At 39.0% G+C, this 22299-nt stretch overlaps 3 protein-coding genes across 8 annotated transcripts in view; 2 read left to right on the top strand and 1 right to left on the bottom strand.

Annotated features, from left to right (window-relative positions):
- The window catches only part of LOC137623093 (cell adhesion molecule Dscam1-like), a 317782-nt gene that overhangs the window by 166315 nt on the left and 129168 nt on the right, over window positions 1-22299 (bottom strand). The gene's annotated exons all lie outside the window — the stretch shown is intronic.
- LOC137623091 (uncharacterized) overlaps window positions 1-22299 on the top strand; it is a 46414-nt gene that overhangs the window by 5805 nt on the left and 18310 nt on the right. The window contains exons 2-3 of one of the 2 annotated variants that reach the window (XM_068353746.1): window positions 12584-12755; window positions 19294-19461. In XM_068353746.1, the coding sequence (XP_068209847.1) occupies window positions 12594-12755; window positions 19294-19461 (330 nt within the window). In that variant the 5' untranslated portion in view covers window positions 12584-12593. The remainder of the gene's footprint in view (window positions 1-12583; window positions 12756-19293; window positions 19462-22299) is intronic. The other variant, XM_068353747.1, reaches the window with a different exon arrangement.
- Window positions 9109-10276, top strand: mtTFB1 (mitochondrial transcription factor B1). Its single transcript, XM_068353748.1, has one exon. The coding sequence runs from the start codon at window positions 9113-9115 to the stop codon at window positions 10139-10141; it is 1029 nt and encodes a 342-aa protein (XP_068209849.1). The 5' UTR covers window positions 9109-9112; the 3' UTR covers window positions 10142-10276.

The following is a 22299-nucleotide window of genomic DNA, read 5'->3' as shown; positions in this document are numbered from 1 at the left end:
TTCCTTGACTTTTAAATGGCCGACCCTTCCCTCAGTACGGAAGTGTGTTTAGGCTTTTAGCAATTATCTTATCACGTTATAAATTAATTATAGATTTTCCTCTACTGTATATATTTTATATCTCAACCGCCTTTATTAGGCCTCTTCGATTAGCTTTCCATTTATAATAAACATCAAAATAAATTTTAATGATTTGTTTATATGCGACCTTTCCTGAGAGTAGGCGGTCCTAACTTGGAAACCGAAGTTAAACAACGTTGAGCCCTTTCAATCGTAAATAGCTTTTAAAGAGCTAATGATTTAAAACTTATTAAATGAATATTTTTTAATAGATATTTTATGAAAGATTTTCTTTGAATAGTCTTCGTACTGTTTCAAAGATGAACTAACGTTTAGTTTATTTATGCTACGCAGTTTGCGCTCTATCGTTACGATAGAGAGAGAGAGTATCACGGTTTCACTTTGCAGAAAGAGTAAATCGATTCTGACGTTTTGTTCATTCTTCTTTCAAAGCTTAAATGTTTTAAATTCTATTTTAAAGGAACTTTTTAATTTCCTTTGGTCAAATAACCTGTTTTTTTGACGAAACGTAAGTGGGCTCTTCTCTTAGGTGCGAAATCAAGAGAGAGAGAGAGAGAGAGATAGAGACGGAGGGAGAGAGAGGAGAGAAAACGTTCCGATCTTTATCTCGTCCCAAGCAGGTAACGTTGTTCTCGAGTTACTCTCGTCCCTAGTCTCTGTACGGGGAGAAAGGATAAAACGTTTTTAGTTTTTTATTCTCGTCCCAAGGCAATGTACGGTGAGAGATTGAAAACGTAGTTTTGAATGAACTAGTGTTTAGTCTCTTCCCCAGCCACTGATTTTTTTATCTTAAAATATGTTTACTGTTTTTTGCTGGTATTAATGTGCTTACATTATACGACTGATTTCGCAATTACAACCTTTTGATGAGGGTAGAATTGCGTGCTTCAGGTAGAAATCAGTTTTATTCATACCTAATGTGAATTGTTAAAAAATTCGATTTCAGTGAAATAAGTGCAAAACAGAAAATCGTAGTGATAAAGTGATATTGCGCAAAGTGTTATCAGTGTTGCGACCGAGGGTTCGTCTGTTCGTGCCTGTCGTTCGCCTAGTCCGGGACCTCTTGCAAGCTCCCAAGCCCAGGGGAGAAGTAATGTCGTACGACTTATGGGTTCGAGAGGCCTTGATCAGCGAACAGACGTTCCCTCTATGGTATCGGGTGTTTCTTACCAAGATCACCCCTACCATAAGGCGAGAGAGACGATTTTCTCCTCGTCATCCGAAGGCTTTTCGCATAAGAAACCGTGGAACAAGGTTTCGAGGCCCTTTAAGCGAAAGTCAGTCCTTTCAGGACAGGTCCAGCGTCCTGGTTTTAACCATTAGGACAGCTCTGACCCTATGCAGTCATCGGAAGACTGCTCGCCGCCTAACAAAAGCGTAACACAGACTCCGAGAGTCTTTTTGTAGGCAAGGTTTTGCGGTCACAGACGTTACCCTCGTCTCTTACCGCAACCATTCCCGTTGATCCTAAATGGGTTGTACGGCAAGACATGCAGAATAAGCTTGCCTCCCTTATGGAAGACTATTCTGCCGATAAGTCCGTTGAGCCTAGCCGTTTATCTCATCGAGATCCTGGCTTTCAGCCACCCTAACGTTCCTTTGTGCGTCCTGTTGACGTTGGCGTAGCCAAGTCACGTCAGTCAGGTTGTTTAGAACCACACTTGATGCGGTCTCGTGTGGATTTTCAGCCACATTTGGACGTTAGGCCACTTGCTGATGCTCCTGTTGACGTTCAGGACGTTCGCTAACAATCGGAGTTGACTTGTTTTGACGCTGAGCGTCAACCTCCGCATTCTAGAGTTGTTTTGACTGCTCAGTCCAGGCGGTCAAAGCAGTCTCGAGTGGACGCTGTGCGTCCTCACGCACCTGTTGTTGTTGACAGTTCACAGACTGTCAAGCAGTTACATGACGTTGCGTCCTGGTCTCACGCACCTGTTGTTGTTGACAGTTCACAGACTGTCAAGCAGTTACATGACGTTGCGTCCTGGTCCGCTACTAATGCACCAGTGCGTGTGGACTCTGCTTGTAAAGCATTGCCACCACGGTAGGTCTCTCCCTTGCTTGAGACTCAGCTATTATCGGACAAGGTTCCTTCAGATGAGGAAGTTGCTGTTCCCCCTCCTACTGATATTCCCTTGAGGACTCTGTCAGACGGAGAGGAGCCTAAAGCTGCTTAGCCCTCTATGGACTTTAAATAAATCATGCTGATTTTTAAGGATCTTTGTCCGGATCTTTTTGTAACTGCTGCTCCTCGTTCGCCTAAACGTCAGAGCTTACACTAGGCCTAGCTACTTCGAAGCCGTTGTTTTATAAGCTAGTGCTCTCTCGCTCTTCTAAGAGAGCTTTACGTTTGCTAGGCGACTGGTTTATCACCAGGAGGAGTTTGGGGGAGACAGCCTTTGCTTTCCCTTCTTTTAAACTGGCTTATAGAGCGAGAGTCTGATATGACACGAGAGAAGTTCTCGGCTTGGGAGTTCCTGCCTCTGCCCAGATAGACTTCTCAAACCTCATAGACTCTCCCTGGCGCCTGGCCATGAGACGCTCCAAGATTTTACAGGTCGACTTCACAGCTGTTTTCGAGCCTTTGAAGTTTTGCTGTACAATTATGTCATGCATAAACAAGGCTTTCAGGGATGGCTCCATGATCTGACAGCCACGTTCTCTGCAGGAACAAGTCCCTCAGGGATGGCTCCATGATTTGGCAGCCATGTTCACTGCAGGAGTACGTAAGAGGCAAGTGCGCTCAATGTGTTCATTGTCAAGACAAACTTCACGATGAAGTCTACCATGCTGTCTTGACAGCATTTATGGAAGGCGACTGGATGGTCTCTCTCGACCTTCAGGAGGCATACTTCCACATTCCTATACACCCGGATTCCCAACCGTTTCTGAGGTTTGTTTACAGGAATGTGGGGTACCAGTTTCGAGCCCTGTGCTTTGGCCTCAGTCCTGCGCCTCTCGTGTTTACGAGGCTCATGAGGAATGTGGCAAAATCCCTCCATCTATCGGGGATCCGAGCCTCCCTGTACTTGGACGACTGGCTTCTCAGAGCATCGTCCAGTCTTCACTGTCTGCAGGATCTACATTGGACGTTGAGTCTGGCCAGGGAGTTGGGACTTTTGGTCAACCTAAAAGTCCCAACTGATCCCTTCCCAGATTATTCTATATTTGGGGATGGAGATTCGCAGTCAAGCCCTGCTCGAAGTCCAACTAATGCTGAAACGAAACGTTTATTCAGTCAGGAGTTGGAACAGTCTCGTAGGGACTCTCTCATCCCTGGAGCAGTTTGTCTCACAAGGGAGACTACACCTTCTGCCTCTCCGGTTCCATCTAGCCTTTCACTGGAACTAGGACAAGACATTAGAGACGGTATCATTCCCAGTCTCCGAACCAGTAAAGGCATGCCTGAAATGGTGGGACAGCAATATCAGTCTGAGAGAGGGACTATCCCTAGCAGTCAAGAACCCAAACCACGTGTTGTCCTCAGACGCGTCGGATTTGGGTTGGGGTGCGACCCTGGACGGTCGGGAATGCTCGGGTCTGTGGACCTCAAGTCAGAAGAGCATGCACATCAACGGCAAGGAGCTATTAGCAGTCCACTTGGCCTTGATGATATTAGAAGGCTTCTTCGAAACTTAGTGGTAGAGGCAACTCAGACAACACCACAACTTTGGCGTACATCTCCAAGCAAGGAGGCACACACTCCTTCACGCTGCTCGAGATCGCAAGGGACCTTCTCTTATGGTCAAGAATTCGAGGCATCTCCCTGTTGACGAGATTCATCCAGGGGGACTTGAACGTCTTGGCAGACTGTCTCAGTCGGAGGGGTCAGGTGATACCCACGGAATGGACCCTCCACAATGACGTGGGCAAGAGTCTTTGGGCTACTTGGGGTCAACCCACCATAGACCTCTTTGCCTCCTCGTTGACCAAAAGGTTACCAATCTATTGCTCTCCAGTCCTAGATACAGAAGCAATCTACATAGACGCGTTTCTACTGGATTGGTCTTTTCTGGACTTATATGCATTCCCACCATTCAAGATAGTCAACAAGGTACATGTACTGCAGAAGTTCGCCTCTCACGAAGGGACAAGGTTGACGTTGGTTGCTACCCTCTGGCCCGCGAGAGAGTGGTGCACCGAGGTACTTCAATGGCTGGTAGACTTTCCAAGAAGTCTTCCTCTAACGGTAGATCTGTTACGTCAGCCCCACGTAAAGAATGTCCATCAAAGCCTCCCCGCTCTTCGTCTGACTTCCTTCAGACTATCGAAAGACTCTCAAGAGCTAGAGGCTTTTCGAAGGAGGCAGCCAGTGCGATTGCAAGAGCTAGGAGAGCTTCTACCATTAGAGTATACCAGTCGAAGTGGGAAGTCTTTCGAGACTGGTGCAAGTCAGCATCTGTGTCCTCGTCCAGTACCTCTGTGGCCCAAATCGCAGATTTTCTTTTACATCTGAGAAAGGTTCACTCCCTTTCAGCTCCCACGATTAAGGGCTACAGGAGCATGTTGGCTTCGGTCTTTCGACATAGAGGCTTAGATCTTTCCAACAATAAAGATCTCCAAGATCTCCTTAAGTCTTTCGAGACCTCTAAGGAACGTCGTTTGGCAACTCCTGGATGGAACTTAGACGTGGTCCTAAGGTTCCTCATGTCAGACAGGTTTGAGCCATTACATTCAGCCTCCCTGAAGGGTATCACCCTCAAGACACTTTTCCTAGTGTGCTTGGCTTCGGCTAAAAGGGTCAATGAACTTCATGCCTTCAGTAAGAACATCGGCTTTTCTACAGAAAAAAGCCACTTGTTCACTTCAACTTGGTTTCCTGGCCAAAAATGAACTGCCTTCTCGTCCTTGTACTAAATCTTTTGATATTCCTTGCTTATCAGAGATCGTAGGCAACGAACTGGAAAGAGTATTATGTCCTGTTAGAGCTCTTAAGTTCGATTTAGCTCGTACTAAGTCATTACGAGGGAAATCTGAGGCATTATGGTGCTCAGTTAAGAAACCTTCATTGCCTATGTCAAAGAATGCTTTGTCATATTTTATCAGATTTTTTTAATACGAGAAGCTCATTCTCTCTTGAATGAGAAAGACCGATGTTTGCTTAAGGTTAAGACGCACAAAGTTAGAGATATAGCAACCTCCGTGGCCTTCAAGCAAAATAAATCTCTGCAAAGTATTATGGACGCGACTTTTTGGAGAAGCAAGTCAGTGTTCGCGTCATTTTACTTGAAAGATGTCCAGACTCTTTACGAGGACTGCTACACACTGGGTCCATTCGTTGCAGCGAGTGCAGTAGTGGGTGAGGGTTCTACCACTACACTTCCCTAATTCCAATATCCTTTTAATCTGTCTCTTGAAATGTTTTTAATATTGTTTTATGGGTTGTTCGGAAGGCTAAGAAGCCTTTCGCATCCTGGTTGATTTGGCGGGTGGTCAAAGTCATTTCTTGAGAGCGCCCAGATTAGGGGTTTGATGAGGTCCTGTTGTATGGGTTGCAACCCTTGATACTTCAGCTCCTGGGAGTCTTTCAGCATCCTAAGAGGATCGCTGGGCTCCGTGAGGAAGACAGACTTACAAGGCAGAGTAATCGTCTAAGTCAACTTCCTTACCAGGTACCTATATATTTTGGTTTTGTTATATTGATAACTGTCAAAATGAAAAAACTCTTAGCTTATACGCTGTAAACATAATTAACTCTGGTCTCTACCCACCTCCTTGGGTGTGAATCAGCTATTATATATTTACCGGCTAAGTTAAATATTTAAAAATGATATTTTAATTATAAAATAAATTTTTGAATATACTTACCCGGTGAATATATAGATTAAATTGAAGGTTTTGTTTACATACAAGAGTGGTATCTGGCCGACAGTTGGCGCTGGTGGGCACACCCGCAACCTTCATAGCGATCGCTCGCGAGTTTTTTGAGTGTGTTTTCTGTCGAGCCGCAGAGTTGCAGCTATTATATATTCACCGGGTAAGTATATTCAAAAATTTATTTTATAATTAAAATATCATATTTAAAACACTCTCCTTTCACTATATAGCTGATGTTGCTCATCTGAAATTTAAATATATCGCCAAAATAATGACCCACATGGTTGATGTGCACTTGCCAAACCAGAAGAGCAAAGAAATAATGTTTATTTGCAAGATCTGGGAGTTGACACTGCAGGTCCTTCCACAATGTCAGCCAACTCAGTCTGCCTCCAACAATTTTTCCTCCAATCTTCCTTTACTTGCAGTGAGGGATGGTCTTTCCTGGTAGGTGGATAACAGGGTGCCCCATGTGAGAGTTTTGTCAACCTCCCTACTACTAGAAATGATTCTGATCTCTGACAAAATAAGTGGGGCAAACACCAGGAAGACATTGTTGCTTTGGACTTATGGTCAGCAGCCAGACTTCACTAAGCACATAGTTTTGTTTATAGCTTAAGCAAGAATTTCAAGAAAAAATATTGGTCAGCCCACAACACAACTGGATTATGTAGATGTTCTGGGCTACATTGAATTTCCACTGCAACTATGTACCAAAGGAATTGGGACATCTTATGTTGCTTGTGTCATGACAGGTATTTCTCTGGTGGGGCTACTCTTAAACAGATCATGGATTATTATACTTTATCCATCTTCATTGAAGAAAACTCCTCTTAGTCCCTGTGGTAAAAGGCTATTGCTGAGTTTTCAGCTTGGTCTTTTAACTGAAAGGCAGGGATTCATTGTCCTCATTCAAGTTATCCATACTCACACAGAGCTTTGAACAGTCTTTCCTCCATGCTATCTCAAGTCTCTGAAGTAGTTCTACCATTCTCTGTGGTCTCTTTTAGGTGCTGGTCTAGCCTCAGAGACTTGCATTCACAATCATTTTCATGCTAATCTTAGCTTCGGCAAAGTGTGTTGACAAGGTTCTTGGACTTCGTATCAAATTTTGCATTCTCAGATTTGGGGATCTTTCATATTTTTCCCCCTCCTACATTTGTGACAAAGACTCAGTACCTGTCAGTGCCTAATACCCCTCCCTCCTAGACTTCATAGGTGGTAAGCTGAAAAGATTTCAGTGCCCAGTATGAGCTTTGGGTTACAGTACTGTACTACGAGAGGAACATCCATTATCTAAAACTAGTTATCGGCATTATCTGTTAGTAATGACGGGTACAAATAGGTGTCCAAGAAAACTCCTCTTGCTCTTTGGGTTGTCGAGTAAATGGGACGACCTTATGGTCCTGGCAAGAGCTTATAAGTGAGGTATTGCCTTGTTCCACTTAATAACAAGGATCTTCTCAGTTACACAGGTATTAAGGGTAACTTTCAAATGATATCCACAATTTTTTGGGTATAAAGTATCTCTAGGACCTGTGGTATCTGCTCGGCAACTTTTATAGCGACCTAAGCTCTTCATTTACTGAAAACCTACCTTGGATACAAAGGTTGACACAAAGGATGAAAGGGTGAGTGACCAGTCCTTGCTCTCCCTTCCTTGTTCATCTTTTCTCAAAAGATGCAAGAGCCCAAGCCGAATACAAACTTGAACTCTCCAGATACAGTTGAGTTACACAATAGAGTATCCTATTTAAAGCCTTTAATTCTGTGTGATATCCTCTGCCTTCCCTTTATCAAGTGGGGGTTATACAGCATGATCATCTTGGGTCAATTTCAATAATATTGCTGCCTACCAACTTTTTTCTTTCTCACACATATAGGAGGTTCAAGGTTTCCTTTAATTTTTTTAGTATGTTGAATCAAGAGTATTCTTGACTTTGGCACAAGTTCTGTATCAGCCACAGATACTGCTGAAGCACAGTATATAGTATGTAAGTTCCAACATCTTTATGAATTTTGTGGTCTGGTGGTAGTGCCGTAATCTATTACCTGATAAGTCACTCAAGTAACACAATCCGCGGCTTAGGAACCACCACTTTACTGGACACATAGCAGTAGAAACATTGGTATTGAAGAGAAAAAAATCATAGATTTTGATAATGCGTAACCTTAGAATGTACTGTAGATTCATGGCTAGGTTGCAGTTGGAAGATCATATCATGAACAAAGAACTAGTATCTAAAAGCTGGAGAGAGAGAGAAAAAAAAGGCATTGAACTAAAATATTGCGCTGCTTTGGACATATGATGAGGAGGGATGAGGAACAGTTGTCAGAAAAACAGTAAATATGGAAGTAGCAGGACAAAGACTTGTGGGAAAAACCCTGGAAACTGTTTAAAATGTAGAGAGCAACAGAACTAGCTCTGTTGGAATTGTTCAGAATGTCAGAGTGCAGGATAGAAGGCAATGGAGAGAACTCATTTCCTGTCCAATCCTGTACAGGGAAAAGGTGATATAATAACGCTATAATAATAATGATGACTTTTGTATTCTGGAGTTCAATGTTGGTTTATTACTGTGTGTATCTCAAAAGAGAATGTGTGAAAAACAACAGAGATCTGAAGCAAAGGCACTATTTTCTGGGAAGAAATTATTAAGGATAAATTCCATTTCTCCATAGCACAGTATAAAAACTTAGAAAAATCATCCTAAAAGGCCATTGATTACAACCTACACCAAAAGGAAATTCACCCTGTAATTGCACAAGAAAGAAGAAAGTGAAGGGAATCATTTCATCTCTTAAACCCCTGGAAAAGAAAACCTGATGATAAAACTAGAATTAGAATTTGTCATAGTATTTTATAACCCACTATAAAAATTATTTTTTTTTGAGATTTTATGCTAGCACAATGCTAACCAAGACAACTTATGTAATTGGACTAGATAAGGCTGTTTACGAGGACTTTCATTATCCAGCTACTATGAATGTTAATGACTATATACTTCTGGTTTTTACTATCAAAGAAAAATAAATACTGTAAATCAGTGGTATGTATGCTGTGAACATTTATATATTTTTAACTTCTCCATGTTTTATAACTTTTTAACATTCATATTGTACAAAATTTATAAATGATAAGCCATGTCTGTAATATGACTTGAAAGTCTAAGCAGCAATTATTATGACTTAATTTTGACAGGTGATGGCAGGCATGGCAGAGGCTGCAGCCAAACACATGGCTGCTACTTACCATCGGCTTCCTCCACTTCCTTCCATTAGTGAAATTGTCAAGTTATACAAGATTAGAGCTACAAAACATCTCAGTCAGAACTTTTTGATGGATCCTAAACTAACAAGCAAAATTGTCCGTAGTGCTGGTCGTGTGAAAAATTGTCATGTGTGTGAAGTTGGTCCAGGACCAGGCGGTATAACACGTTCGATTTTTGAGCAGAATGCAGCCCATGTCACAGTTATAGAAAAAGATCCAAGATTTCTTCCTTCTTTGGAACTCCTGAAAGATGCCTGTAAAGGAAACCTTCACATAGAGTTGGGGGATGTTCTTACTTTCAACATGGAGAATTCTTTTCCAAAGGAACTGGCAGCGCAGTCCTGGGAAGATAATATACCCAAGATTCATATAATTGGAAACCTGCCATTCAATGTGTCAACACCACTCATCATCAGATGGCTACATGATATCAGCTTACAGAGAAATGCTTGGGCTTATGGCCGAGTGCCTATGACTCTTACATTTCAGTTAGAGGTAGCACAGCGAATGGTGGCACCAACAGGTACTGAACATAGATCTAGGTTATCTATCATGTGTCAGAATTGGTGTGAAGTTAAACACAAGTTCACCATACCAGGTAGGGCATTTGTACCAAAACCAGATGTTGACGTTGGTGTTGTTACTCTCATTCCTCGAGTAAAGCCACTAATTCCCCTCGAGTTTAAGCTCGTTGAGAAAGTTGTAAGAAGTATATTTTCATTTAGACAAAAATACTGTGTGAAAGGAGCTAGAAACTTATTTCCTTTAACAGTTAGAGATGAACTTGTTGATAAAATGTTTACTGTTGCAGAGGTTGACCCAACAACCAGACCAATGCAACTTAGTATTCCTGAATTTAACCGCCTGTGCCATGCATACTCGGCCATTTTAGAACAAAAACCTCATCTGGCAAAGTTCTCTATTCATCAAAAGAATTTTAATGAAGATTTTGATAGTAGTGATAATTTATAGAAAAGTGACTCTGTACAGAACCCGTTAAATACGCAGAATTTTAACTTCTTTGCATCTTAGATATATTAGCAATGTCCCAAATAAATCCTTAAAATATTTACTGTATATTGTCTTAGCAATAAATGTTATTTGTAACAGTAATTTTCTTTTTCTTCCTTTTGTATTAACTAGTATTATTAGGCAACTGTAGATGCATTGCACATTCTAACACTAATCAACATGAATCTTGCCTTTGAATCATAAGCTCCATCCATCCATATACCAAAGGCACTTCCCCCAATTTTGGGGGGTAGCCGACATCAACAAGAACAAAACAAAAAAGGGGACCTCTACTCTCTATGTTCCTCCAGCCTAACCAGGGACTCAGCCGAGTTCAGCTGGTACTGCTAGGGTGCCACAGCCCAACCTCCCACATTTCCACCACAGATGAAGCTTCATACTGCTGAGTCCCCTACTGCTGCTACCTCCGCGGTCATCTAAGGCACCGGAGGAAGCAGCAGGGCCTACCGGAACTGCGTCACAATCGCTCGCCATTCATTCCTATTTCTAGCACGCTCTCTTGCCTCTCTCACATCTATCCTCCTATCACCCAGAGCTTTCTTCACACCATCCATCCACCCAAACCTTGGCCTTCCTCTTGTACTTCTCCCATCAACTCTTGCATTCATCACCTTCTTTAGCAGACAGCCATTCTCCATTCTCTCAACATGGCCAAACCACCTCAACACATTCATATCCACTCTAGCCGCTAACTCATTTCTTACACCCGTTCTCACCCTCACCACCTCGTTCCTGACCCTATCTACTCGAGATACACCAGCCATACTCCTCAGACACTTCATCTCAAACACATTCAATTTCTGTCTCTCCATCACTTTCATTCCCCACAACTCCGATCCATACATCACAGTTGGTACAATCACTTTATCATATAGAACTCTCTTTACATTCATGCCCAACCCTCTATTTTTTACTACTCCCTTAACTGCCCCCAACACTTTGCAACCTTCATTCACTCTCTGACGTACATCTGCTTCCACTCCACCATTTGCTCACCCTTTTGCAAAAGGGTGAGCTTCTTAACCTTAGAATAAATAGAAATGACAAATGAATTAATAAATATTCCATTTCAGCAAGTGGTCAATTGGTATGATACAATTTTTTATTGTAAATTAGACTGGGTTTCCACTTATGGGAAAACTTAAATCATAAACTAGACGGTGTCAACTCAATTTTGGTTTAAATCAATTTATAACATTTATGGTGCTATTTAGACAAAATAATCTTAATTTTGAACAAATGAAATTATCCTTATTTAAGAAAAAAATGGCTCTAATTTTATATGAAATCGAGTAAGTTTGGAACTAAATCAAGGAGAGATGCCTCGAATGCGGTAATGGTTTGGATAAGTGGGTCATAAAGTACAGATATACTAAGTTAGTGAATACTGTAAAAGGTTCATGACAGAGATGGGAAGTGTAAGGGAAAAAAATTAAGGGAGTAATTCAGATCTGGGAACTTCCTTTTGTCTTCTTCTGAGAACATTACCCAGTAAACAGAGATTAGCAATCCACTACATGTACTGAAGGAAATTGTAGATGTAAGGTCTGAAGATGCATTGCTTAAGTATACCTATAATACTGTACTGTAGTTTTAAAGAACAATTTTCTTATTTTCATATTGGAGGAGAAGTCTAATTGGAAAGGGATCTCTGGTAGTGGTATCACTCGCCCCAGTTTTAATACTGACGCCCTTTAGGGGTGAGCGAGCTGGGTATATTCCTGGCATTCCATGCAACTTTTTTTCTGGTATATTTAGCAGTATTTATACCTTTGAAATGGTGCTTTAAGGAGCATTTCACTGGGCGACACATGTTCCTTGCCCAGAAATAGATTTTTCCTACGTCAAAATCCCTTATTTCCTGTGGTTATTTAATAGATATTTGTTATGGATATCTTTACCATTTCTAATGGGGTGTTTTGGGTAGGGAAAGATTGATTATTATACTGTATTTATCCCCTGGAAAAGGCAAGAATCTATGTTGACCTGTGTAATGCAAGATCCAAGAGGTAAATTGAATTTATGAACTAATAAGTACAATATGGTTTAACTCTCCTGAAGTCACACGTTTTTCCACAGGGTAGTTACTGGATGAGTTGTATAGGGGATGGAGAAAAAAAAATGGTTCCATGGTCGAAAAGCTCAAAATTTTTAGGTATTAAGGTAAACATAAAATGTTAAACATATGCAAAAAGAAAGTCTGCTACCAATAGTCTCTCTCTGTGCTGTATTATTTATTCAATTATGAAATATTTCTTAACTTAGATGGTCAAGACTGATAAATCCTGTAGTGAATAATACTACATTGCATAATAGGTCTTTAATAATTTTTATATTTGAAATAAGTAAGTCAAAAGTTAACAAGAAAAATATGTGATACAGTTTTACAGATATGGCATCAGCTGTGGAGTTGTCTAATGAAGATAAGTGGGACTTACTAGATGCTCTGTACAAACATGGGGCTGATGTTGATACCTTACATGAACTTCTCCCAACTTGGACAAAGTCTGAGATTGAGCAAACGATCAAACGATTTAGAAATCGTGCCAAAAGGGTAAGCAAAGGGTATTTTTTAAATCTTATTCCTATATTGTACAGTATTTAAAAGCTACTATACTGCATTGATCGGATATTATATCTGTAGTTGGATTTTGTTCTTTTTATGCTAAAAAAAGGATGATATTTTTTAATGTATTACAGCATCTACTGTTATTTTATATCAAAATTTGAGGTGTACTGTACTCATGTTATTGAGAATATTTGTATATTGTCTGTTAAATTCTTCCTGAATAACATTTACAGTACATTGTTCTTCATATCAAAGTTTTAACAAACTCGATAACTCCAGTGTCATTATCAGGAGTGTTTCTTTGCTCTAGCTCTTAGATTCTTACAATTGTAGTACAACACCCTCAATTTGAAGACAAGTTTCACAAGAATTCTATACTTTTCTACTTCATATGGCTATGAATTTAAGCTGAAGATCCATTTATTTCCATTTGTTTAGCAAAGATTGTGTTAGCAGTTGTTAACCCATCTTTCTCTCTCTTTTTATATATATATATATATATATATATATATATATATATATATATATATATATATATATATATATATATATATATATATATATATATATATATATATATATATATATTTATATATATATATATATATATATATATATATATATATATATATATATATATATATATATATATATATATATATATATATATATATATATATATATATATCTCAACATCATCATTTCCTCCTACATCTATTGATGCAAAGGGCCTTGGTTACATTTTGCCAGTCGTCTCTATCTTGAGATTTTAATTCAATACTGCTCCACTCATCATCTCCCACTTCATGTTTCATAGTTCTCAGCCATGTAGACCTGGGTTTTCCAACTCTTCTAGTGCCTTGTGGAGCCCAGTTAAATGTTTGGTGGATTAACCTCTTGGGGAATGCAAAGAGCAAGCCCAAACCATCTCCATCTACCCCTCACCATGATCTCATCCACATATGGCACTTGAGTAATCTTTCTTATAGTTTCATTTCTAATCCTGTCTTGCCATATAACTCCCAATTTTTTCTGAGGGCTTTGTTCTCAAATCTACTAAATCTGTTGGAGATTGTTTCATTGTCATACCACGACTCATGTCCATACAATAACACAGACCTCACTGAACTGACATATAGCCTGATTTTTATACGTAGTTTCAGGCGATTTGATTTTATAATTTTACCTGACCCAGCCAATGTCTGATTTGCTTTTTTCAATCTTTCACTAAACTCCAATTCTAATGACCATATATTGGAGATCATAGTTCCTAAATACTTAAATGATTGTACAACCAATCCTTTCTCCTTTCAATGATATTTCATCTTCCATTGCATATTCCATTCTCATCATCTCTGTCTTTCTTCTATTTATCTTCAGCCCAACCTCGTGTAATATTTCATGCATTCTGGTAAGCAAGTATTGCAAATCCTGTGGTGTTCTGCTAATAAGGACAGCATCATCAGCATACTCTAGGCCACCTAATTTCTTATTACCAATCCAGTCCAATCCTTCTCCACCATCCCTAACTGTTCTACGCATTACAAAATCCATGATGCGGATAAACTAGATAAGTGACAACACATTCCCGTAGAGAACTCCGCTGTTCACTGGAAATTCATTTGATAGGACTCCACTAACATAACTTGCTATGCTCATAAACAGACTTTATCAAATTTACATATTTAAGAGGAATTCCATAACGTAGGACTCTTCACAAAATTGGCTGGTGCACACTATCAAAGGCTTTTTCATCATCCACAAATGCCATCAAAAGTGGATTTCTATATTATACGCATTGTTGTATGTCTCAAAATGAAAATTTGGTCATTACAACTTCTACCTTTTCTAAATCCTGCTTGTTCATCTCTCAGCTTTTCATCAATCTTTCTCTCCAGTCTCTTTAGAATAAGCATGCTATATATTTTCACGACAACTGACGTAAGTGTGATGCCTCTGTAATTATTGCAGTCAGACAGGTCTCCCTTTTTTCGTCATTTCCACCAACACTCTTAACTCCCATTGCTCAGGTTTTGCCTCTTCATGCCACATTCTACAAAATAATCTTGTAAGTATTCTGGGGGTCACTTGATTTTCAGCCACTATCAACTCATACATTTTATATGTGTGTGTGTGTGTGTGTGTGTGTGTGTGTATTTCATCATCATCGGCCATACCTAACTCATCACTCCATCATCTTCTCATCCTTTCTCTGCTTTGTTTCCAATCTTTATGGACCAATTCTTTTATTCTTAATGTCCATTTATTATCTGTCATTCTCATTATATACTCTGCCAATGTCCATTTCTTTTTCTTACATGTTGTTAGAATGTCCTCTGCTTTAGTTTGCCATCATATCCATATTGCTCATTTTCTGTCTCTTAGTGTTATTCTCATCATTATTCTTTCCATTGCTCTTGGAATTGTGACTAATGTATGTACTAAGGCTTAGTAAGGCTTCATGTTTATGACACATAAGAAATACTGGTAAGATCATCTAGTTAAATATTTTTTTTTTTTTTTAGAGAAGGGACATTTTACATTTCATAGTATAATTTTGTTTACCAAAAGCTCTCCATTCCATGATTCATCTATTCTTTGTCTTTGAAGGGGTTTCATTACTGCTGAAGTTTTAACAGAATCAAAAGCTTTCCCATAGTCTAAAAATGCCATACATAGTTGTTTGTCATATTCTGTTGATTTTCCTATTAGCTGGTTAATTACTTGGGTATGGTCAGTTGTTGAATACCCACTTATAAAGCCTGTCTATTATTTTGATTAATTAAAGTCTTTCTATATCATCTCTTGGATTTTACTCTTATTTCCAATCTTTTCTTTATTAGGATTCTTATATAGAGTTAAAAGAGGTCTATATATTGTTCTTCAGAGGATATGAAAGGAACTAAGAAAGTGGTGTGGGTTTTCCTATTAATAAAAGTTTTGCAGGCACCAGAAGAATTTTGTAGTATTAGTGATAGAATTGTAGGACTGATTATCAGACTAAATTAGAATATAAACTGAAGATCATTTAAACATATGCACCAACATCCTATACAGAGGAAGAAATAGAAACTTTTTATGAAGATCTGGAGATATCCTTGAAAAGACAGTAGTCAATTTACATTTGTTTTTGGATGATTCAATGTTAAAGTAGGCCAAAAAAAAGAGGAGAATCAGCAATTGGTAAATTTGGAGTAGGCACAAGAAATGACAGAGGAGATATGCTTGTAGAATTTGATGAAAAACAATCTTAAAATCATGAATACCTTTTTTTTATAAAAAGTAGCATAGAAGATGGACATGGAGAACCCAGATGGAGAAACAAAAAACAAAATAGATTTTATTTTCAGTGAAATACTACCGCTAGAGAGTTATAGTATTGGGTCCTTTGACTGGCCAAACAGTACTACATTGGATCTCTATCTCTGGTAACGGCTTATTTTTCGTTTGCCTATTCTTTACACATCCCCCACTGTCTTCATACACCTGACAACACTGCGATTACTAAACAATTTTTTTCACTCAAGGGATTAACTACTGCACTGTAATTGTTCAGTGACTACTTTTCTCTTGGTAAGGGTAAAAAAGACTTTAGCTTTGGTAAGCAGCTCATCTAGGAGAAACAATCCAAAATCAAACTTTTGTTCTCTAGTCTTGGGTAGTGCTATAACCTCTGTACCATGGTCTTCCACTGTACAGTTCGCTTGCTTGAGGGTACACTTGGGCACCTTATTCTATCTTATCTCTCTTCCTCTTGTTTTTTAAAAGTCTTATATACAGTAGTTTATATAGGAAAGATCTATTTTAATGTTTTTACTGTTCTAAAAATATTTTATTTCAATTGTTCATTACTTCTCATATTGTTTGTTTATTTCCTTTCCTCATTGGGCTATTTTTCCCTGTTGGAGTCATTGGGCTTATAACATCCTGCTTTTTCAACTAGGGTTGTAGCTTAGCTAGTAATAATAATAATGATAATAATAATAATATAATAGATTTAATTATATATATAGTTTATATATATCCACTTTCATTTGTACCCCTGTAAGAGAAAGTGCCATCAGTTACCCTCAAGCTGTGCACTGTAGGCATTACTTTTAGGTCTTTGCATTATCCTCTTTGTCCCCTAGCTACACTTACTTCTTAGCCTTTTACATACATATACCAAAGGCACTTCCCCCAATTTTGGGGGGTAGCCGACATCAACAAGAAACAAAACAAAAAAGGGGACCTCTACTCTCTACTTTCCTCCAGCCTAACCAGGGACTCAGCCGAGTTCAGCTGGTACTGCTAGGGTGCCACAGCCCAACCTCCCACATTTCCACCACAGATGAAGCTTCATACTGCTGAGTCCCCTACTGCTGCTACCTCCGCGGTCATCTAAGGCACCGGAGGAAGCAGCAGGGCCTACCGGAACTGCGTCACAATCGCTCGCCATTCATTCCTATTTCTAGCACGCTCTCTTGCCTCTCTCACATCTATCCTCCTATCACCCAGAGCTTTCTTCACACCATCCATCCACCCAAACCTTGGCCTTCCTCTTGTACTTCTCCCATCAACTCTTGCATTCATCACCTTCTTTAGCAGACAGCCATTTTCCATTCCCTCAACATGGCCAAACCACCTCAACACATTCATATCCACTCTAGCCGCTAACTCATTTCTTACACCCGTTCTCACCCTCACCACTTCGTTCCTAACCGTATCTACTCGAGATACACCAGCCATACTCCTCAGACACTTCATCTCAAACACATTCAATTTCTGTCTCTCCATCACTTTCATTCCCCACAACTCCGATCCATACATCACAGTTGGTACAATCACTTTCTCATATAGAACTCTCTTTACATTCATGCCCAACCCTCTATTTTTACTACTCCCTTAACTGCCCCCAACACTTTGCAACCTTCATTCACTCTCTGACGTACATCTGCTTCCACTCCACCATTTGCTGCAACAACAGACCCCAAGTACTTAAACTGATCCACCTCCTCAAGTAACTCTCCATTCAACATGACATTCAACCTTGCACCACCTTCCCTTCTCGTACATCTCATAACCTTACTCTTACCCACATTAACTCTCAACTTCCTTCTCTCACACACCCTTCCAAATTCTGTCACTAGTCGGTCAAGCTTCTCTTCTGTATCTGCTACCAGTACAGTATCATCTGCAAACAACAACTGATTTACCTCCCATTCATGATCATTCTCGCCTACCAGTTTTAATCCTCGTCCAAGCACTCGAGCATTCACCTCTCTCACCACTCCATCAACATACAAGTTAAACAACCACGGCGACATCACACATCCCTGTTCCCACTCTCACCGGAAACCAATCGCTCACTTCATTTCCTATTCTAACACATGCTTTACTACCTTTGTAGAAACTTTTCACTGCTTGCAACAACCTTCCACCAACTCCATATAACCTCATCACATTCCACATTGCTTCCCTATCAACTCTATCATATGCTTTCTCCAGATCCATAAATGCAACATACACCTCCTTACCTTTTGCTAAATATTTCTCGCATATCTGCCTAACTGTAAAAATCTGATTCATACAACCCCTACCTCTTCTAAAACCACCCTGTACTTCCAAGATTGTATTATCTGTTTTATCCTTAATCCTATTAATCAGTACTCTACCATACACTTTTCCAACTACACTCAACAAACTAATACCTCTTGAATTACAACACTCATGCACATCTCCCTTACCCTTATATAGTGGTACAATACATGCACAGACCCAATCTACTGGTACCATTGACAACACAAAACACACATTAAACAATCTCACCAACCATTCAAGTACAGTCACACCCCCTTCCTTCAACATCTCAGCTTTCACACCATCCATACCAGATGCTTTTCCTACTCTCGTTTCTTCTAGTGCTCTTCTCACTTCCTCTATTGTAATCTCTCTCTCATTCTCATCTCCCATCACTGGCACCTCAACACCTGGAACAGCAATTATATCTGCCTCCCTATCATCCTCAACATTCAGCAAACTTTCAAAATATTCCGCCCATCTTTTCCTTGCCTCCTCTCCTTTTAACAACCTTCCATTTCCATCTTTCACTGTCTCTTCAATTCTTGCGCCGGCCTTCCTTACTCTCTTCACTTCTTTCCAAAACTTCTTCTTATTCTCTTCATATGTCACACTTTCTTCCTTACATATTGCAGTCCAATCTCTTTAACATTTACTTCATACTACAGTACAACTCTGGTGTTTTATTCCAATTGCTCATTGGCACTGAATGCCCTTCCAGGGCTCAGTGCTGGGCCTTATGGCCAAAATTCCTGAATCCAAACTTTCATTATTTCTTTCAAGTTTTTTTCTGCTTTCTTATTTTTGACTAACATATTTATAAGATGGCAACATTCCCAAGGAAATACTGTAATGTTTTTGGATATACTATAAGATAAAGTTCATGCATTTAACAATAATTGTACAGTGCTAATCAACAAAAATTAACAATTCAGAAATGATTTTGCTCTTTTTTTTTTTTTAGAAATTGCAAGAGGAAGAAAAGCAGACTCAAACAGCAGCTTTAAATCAGTGGCACCAGGTATCAGAAAACCTTCATCAGCTTCAGGGTTCCACCAACACTCCATGGTGGCGTAAAGGTCGTGCAAGATTGGCTGAAGAACCCCAAGATCACGCACCTATTTTGAGTCGGGTAAAGATGGCAACTGTTACTTTCAATTTTGTCTTAGGCTTTGAAAATGTATAAATATTTATGTAGTTTATTCATTCAGAGTGAGATGGATTCTCCACAAAGAACATGTTTAATTTGAAGAGTCAACAAGACCCCTTAAGCATTAGAATTATTTAAAAAGTTAAATTGGTATATTGAATTAAAGATGTTTATTTGTCTGAGTACCGAAGAATCATATGTAATTGTGGGAGTAAACACAGAATAACTAGTCCCAACGAAACTGGTGTAAGAAGTAGAAAACTATACGTTATATATATTCATACAAATTTCTGATCTCAGCCAATATTACATCTGAGAAACAAGTCTTAGAATCCATATCTTGAGCTTTTCAAACCCTCTATAGTTGAAATTATTGGCAGGAAAGCTTGTGACAAGTGGAGCCTGTTATCAACTTTATCACTTTCAACAGCTTTAATTGCTAATGACCCCATTCAGGAACTTACGGTCTGTTTAATTTCTTATTTCTGATCTAAATATTAATCTGTCGCTGTCATTCAGTTAGTTTCTTATGCATGTTGCATGAGATTTTTCATAATACTGTACAGTACTGACCATCCTTTGCATTCAGATCATCCCAGAGAATAGCATCCCTTTCATAATACTAGGAATGGAGTTAATTCTAATCGTCATGGCTTCATCATAAGGCTCAATACTGCACTGTATTATAAAAGGTTTATTCCAGTTCTGCCCAAGTTGTGGAATGGTCTTTCTAATCAGGTGGTTGAATTTGTGGAACTTCAAAAGCTCAAACTTGCAGCGAATGTTTTTATGTTGAACAGGCTGATATAAGTCACTTTTTATAGTTTATATATGAAAGATCTATTTTAATGATGTTACTGTTCTTAAAATATTTTATTCTAATTGTTCATTACTTCTCCTGCAGTTTATTAAATTCCTTAGTTCCTTTCCTTACTGGGCTATTTTTCCCTGTTGGAGTCCTTGGACTTATAGCATCCTGCATTTCCTATTAAGGTTGTAGCTGAGCTAGTAATAATAATAGGATGGAATTGGTCTCCTTAGAAAAAGAGACCCCTAAGCTTCTTTAATGTCTTCCTACGGATTCTTTTAATTGCATTGGAAAAAACATTCCTCAAACTCCAATGTCTTTGCTTCAGCTTTTATAGATGTTCAAAGTTTTAACAGAATTCATATCTATTCGAAAATTAACATTGCTATATGGAGTAACTGTATTTTGATATGATCATAATCTTTTACATCAGTTTGTCTCTGTATGGAGTTAAGACATGAAATTATTCTATCTCCTTTCTTCTGTCTTGAACTCTGTCTCTCTGAGCTCCCGCCATCTCTACGTCTTAATCTATTCCCTTCTTTCATAATTTCATGTGTCTGGCATTAGTCTAACCATCTTTTCATCCACTGTTTTTATAGTACTTAGTATATTCATATAGATACTTTATAAATTCTAGAATCAAATGCAATATCGGCAGAGTTCATTTTTGTATGTATTTGTTCTTTTTTTTGTTCATCCATCAAGATGTCTTAAGAACCATTAAAGATTAAACAAACATGCAAAAAACATTGTAATTAGATCAAGAATAAGTCAGTAAGTCCTGGAAAACATTTTGTTTGATTTTTGACTGACTTTTCCCAATGAAAAAAAAAAACTAAACAAAGTACAGGACTTGGAAGCTTAATGCACAAAATATATAACCTAAACTTATAAAAATGAAAGTCAGGGTGACTTTATATAAAAATGAAAGTCAGGGTGACTGTAATCTTTGTTTTTTTTCAGTTTTGTTGCTTACACTGTTGGAGGTCATTGGATGTCTTATTATAAGTCTAATGCCAAATGTATTGATTTATTTATAGCCACTATAGTGACTTATCAACAACTGTTCTTTGGATTATAATACTTAAAAGATTTAATCATGAGAAATGTTGTTCTTCTCTCATCTGTCTAAGTCTGAAAACAAAGACCTCATGTTCAAAATGGTTGAATGCAACACTAGAGTCAAGACCAAATTATACAAACTAGGTACTAGAATATGAATTTCTTTATAACATAAAAATTCAAAGTACACTATAAGGACCCAAGTCCTTATAAAAACCAAACTAAATCAAGCATCTCATAACGTCCCCCTCAATATTTTTATTACGACACAGGTACACACTCAATCATGAATGTTCTTAAAGATTATTTTTCAATATTAATCTTACCCGATAATCATGTAGCTGTCAACTCCGTTGCCCGACAGAATTCTACGGAAGGGATACGCCAGCGATCGCTATACAAGAGGGGGGTGTACTCACCAGCGCCACCTGTGGCCAGGTACTGCAGTACTTCTTGTTGACACCACCTCAATTTTTCCTCTGTCGTGCTTCCGGCAAGACCTACATGGATACGCTTATAATTTTGGAGTCTTTGTTCACGGTTTTGGTGAAGTATTGCTCTGAGATTTCAGCTTTCGCTATACAGGAAGCTTTTCCCTTAGCTTAGATAGCTTTTGGATTAATTTTGATTTATGGTTTAACGATCTTTAGCTTTAATTTGGAATCCCCCTTGACTGTTCTCTGATTCAAGATGTCCGATCATTCTCAAGCTCCTCCCCAAAGACGATGTAGGACTTGTATTAGGCGGCTTCCGAAGGCCTCGGTTGATCCTCACACCGTTTGTTCCGACTGTAGGGGAAAATCCTGTCAGTTGGAAGATCGATGTGAGGAATGTGCCGGACTTTCGGAACTTGATTTTATTCGATTCCTTAAGTATACCACTAAGTTAGAGAGAGAGAGAGTTAGGAGGAGTTCGGCTCGCTCTTTACTTTATTCCTCCCCCCATGA

Source organism: Palaemon carinicauda, chromosome 30, assembly GCF_036898095.1.
Source record: "Palaemon carinicauda isolate YSFRI2023 chromosome 30, ASM3689809v2, whole genome shotgun sequence".
Classification (NCBI taxonomy): domain Eukaryota; kingdom Metazoa; phylum Arthropoda; class Malacostraca; order Decapoda; family Palaemonidae; genus Palaemon; species Palaemon carinicauda.
Note: the sequence above shows the minus strand (reverse complement) of the source record. Positions and strands in the feature narration are given on the sequence as shown.

Bases quoted from the DNA above. Each gene is read 5' to 3' on its own strand.
- mtTFB1 (XM_068353748.1), top strand. From the start codon at position 9,113: ATGGCAGAGGCTGCAGCCAAACACATGGCTGCTACTTACCATCGGCTT.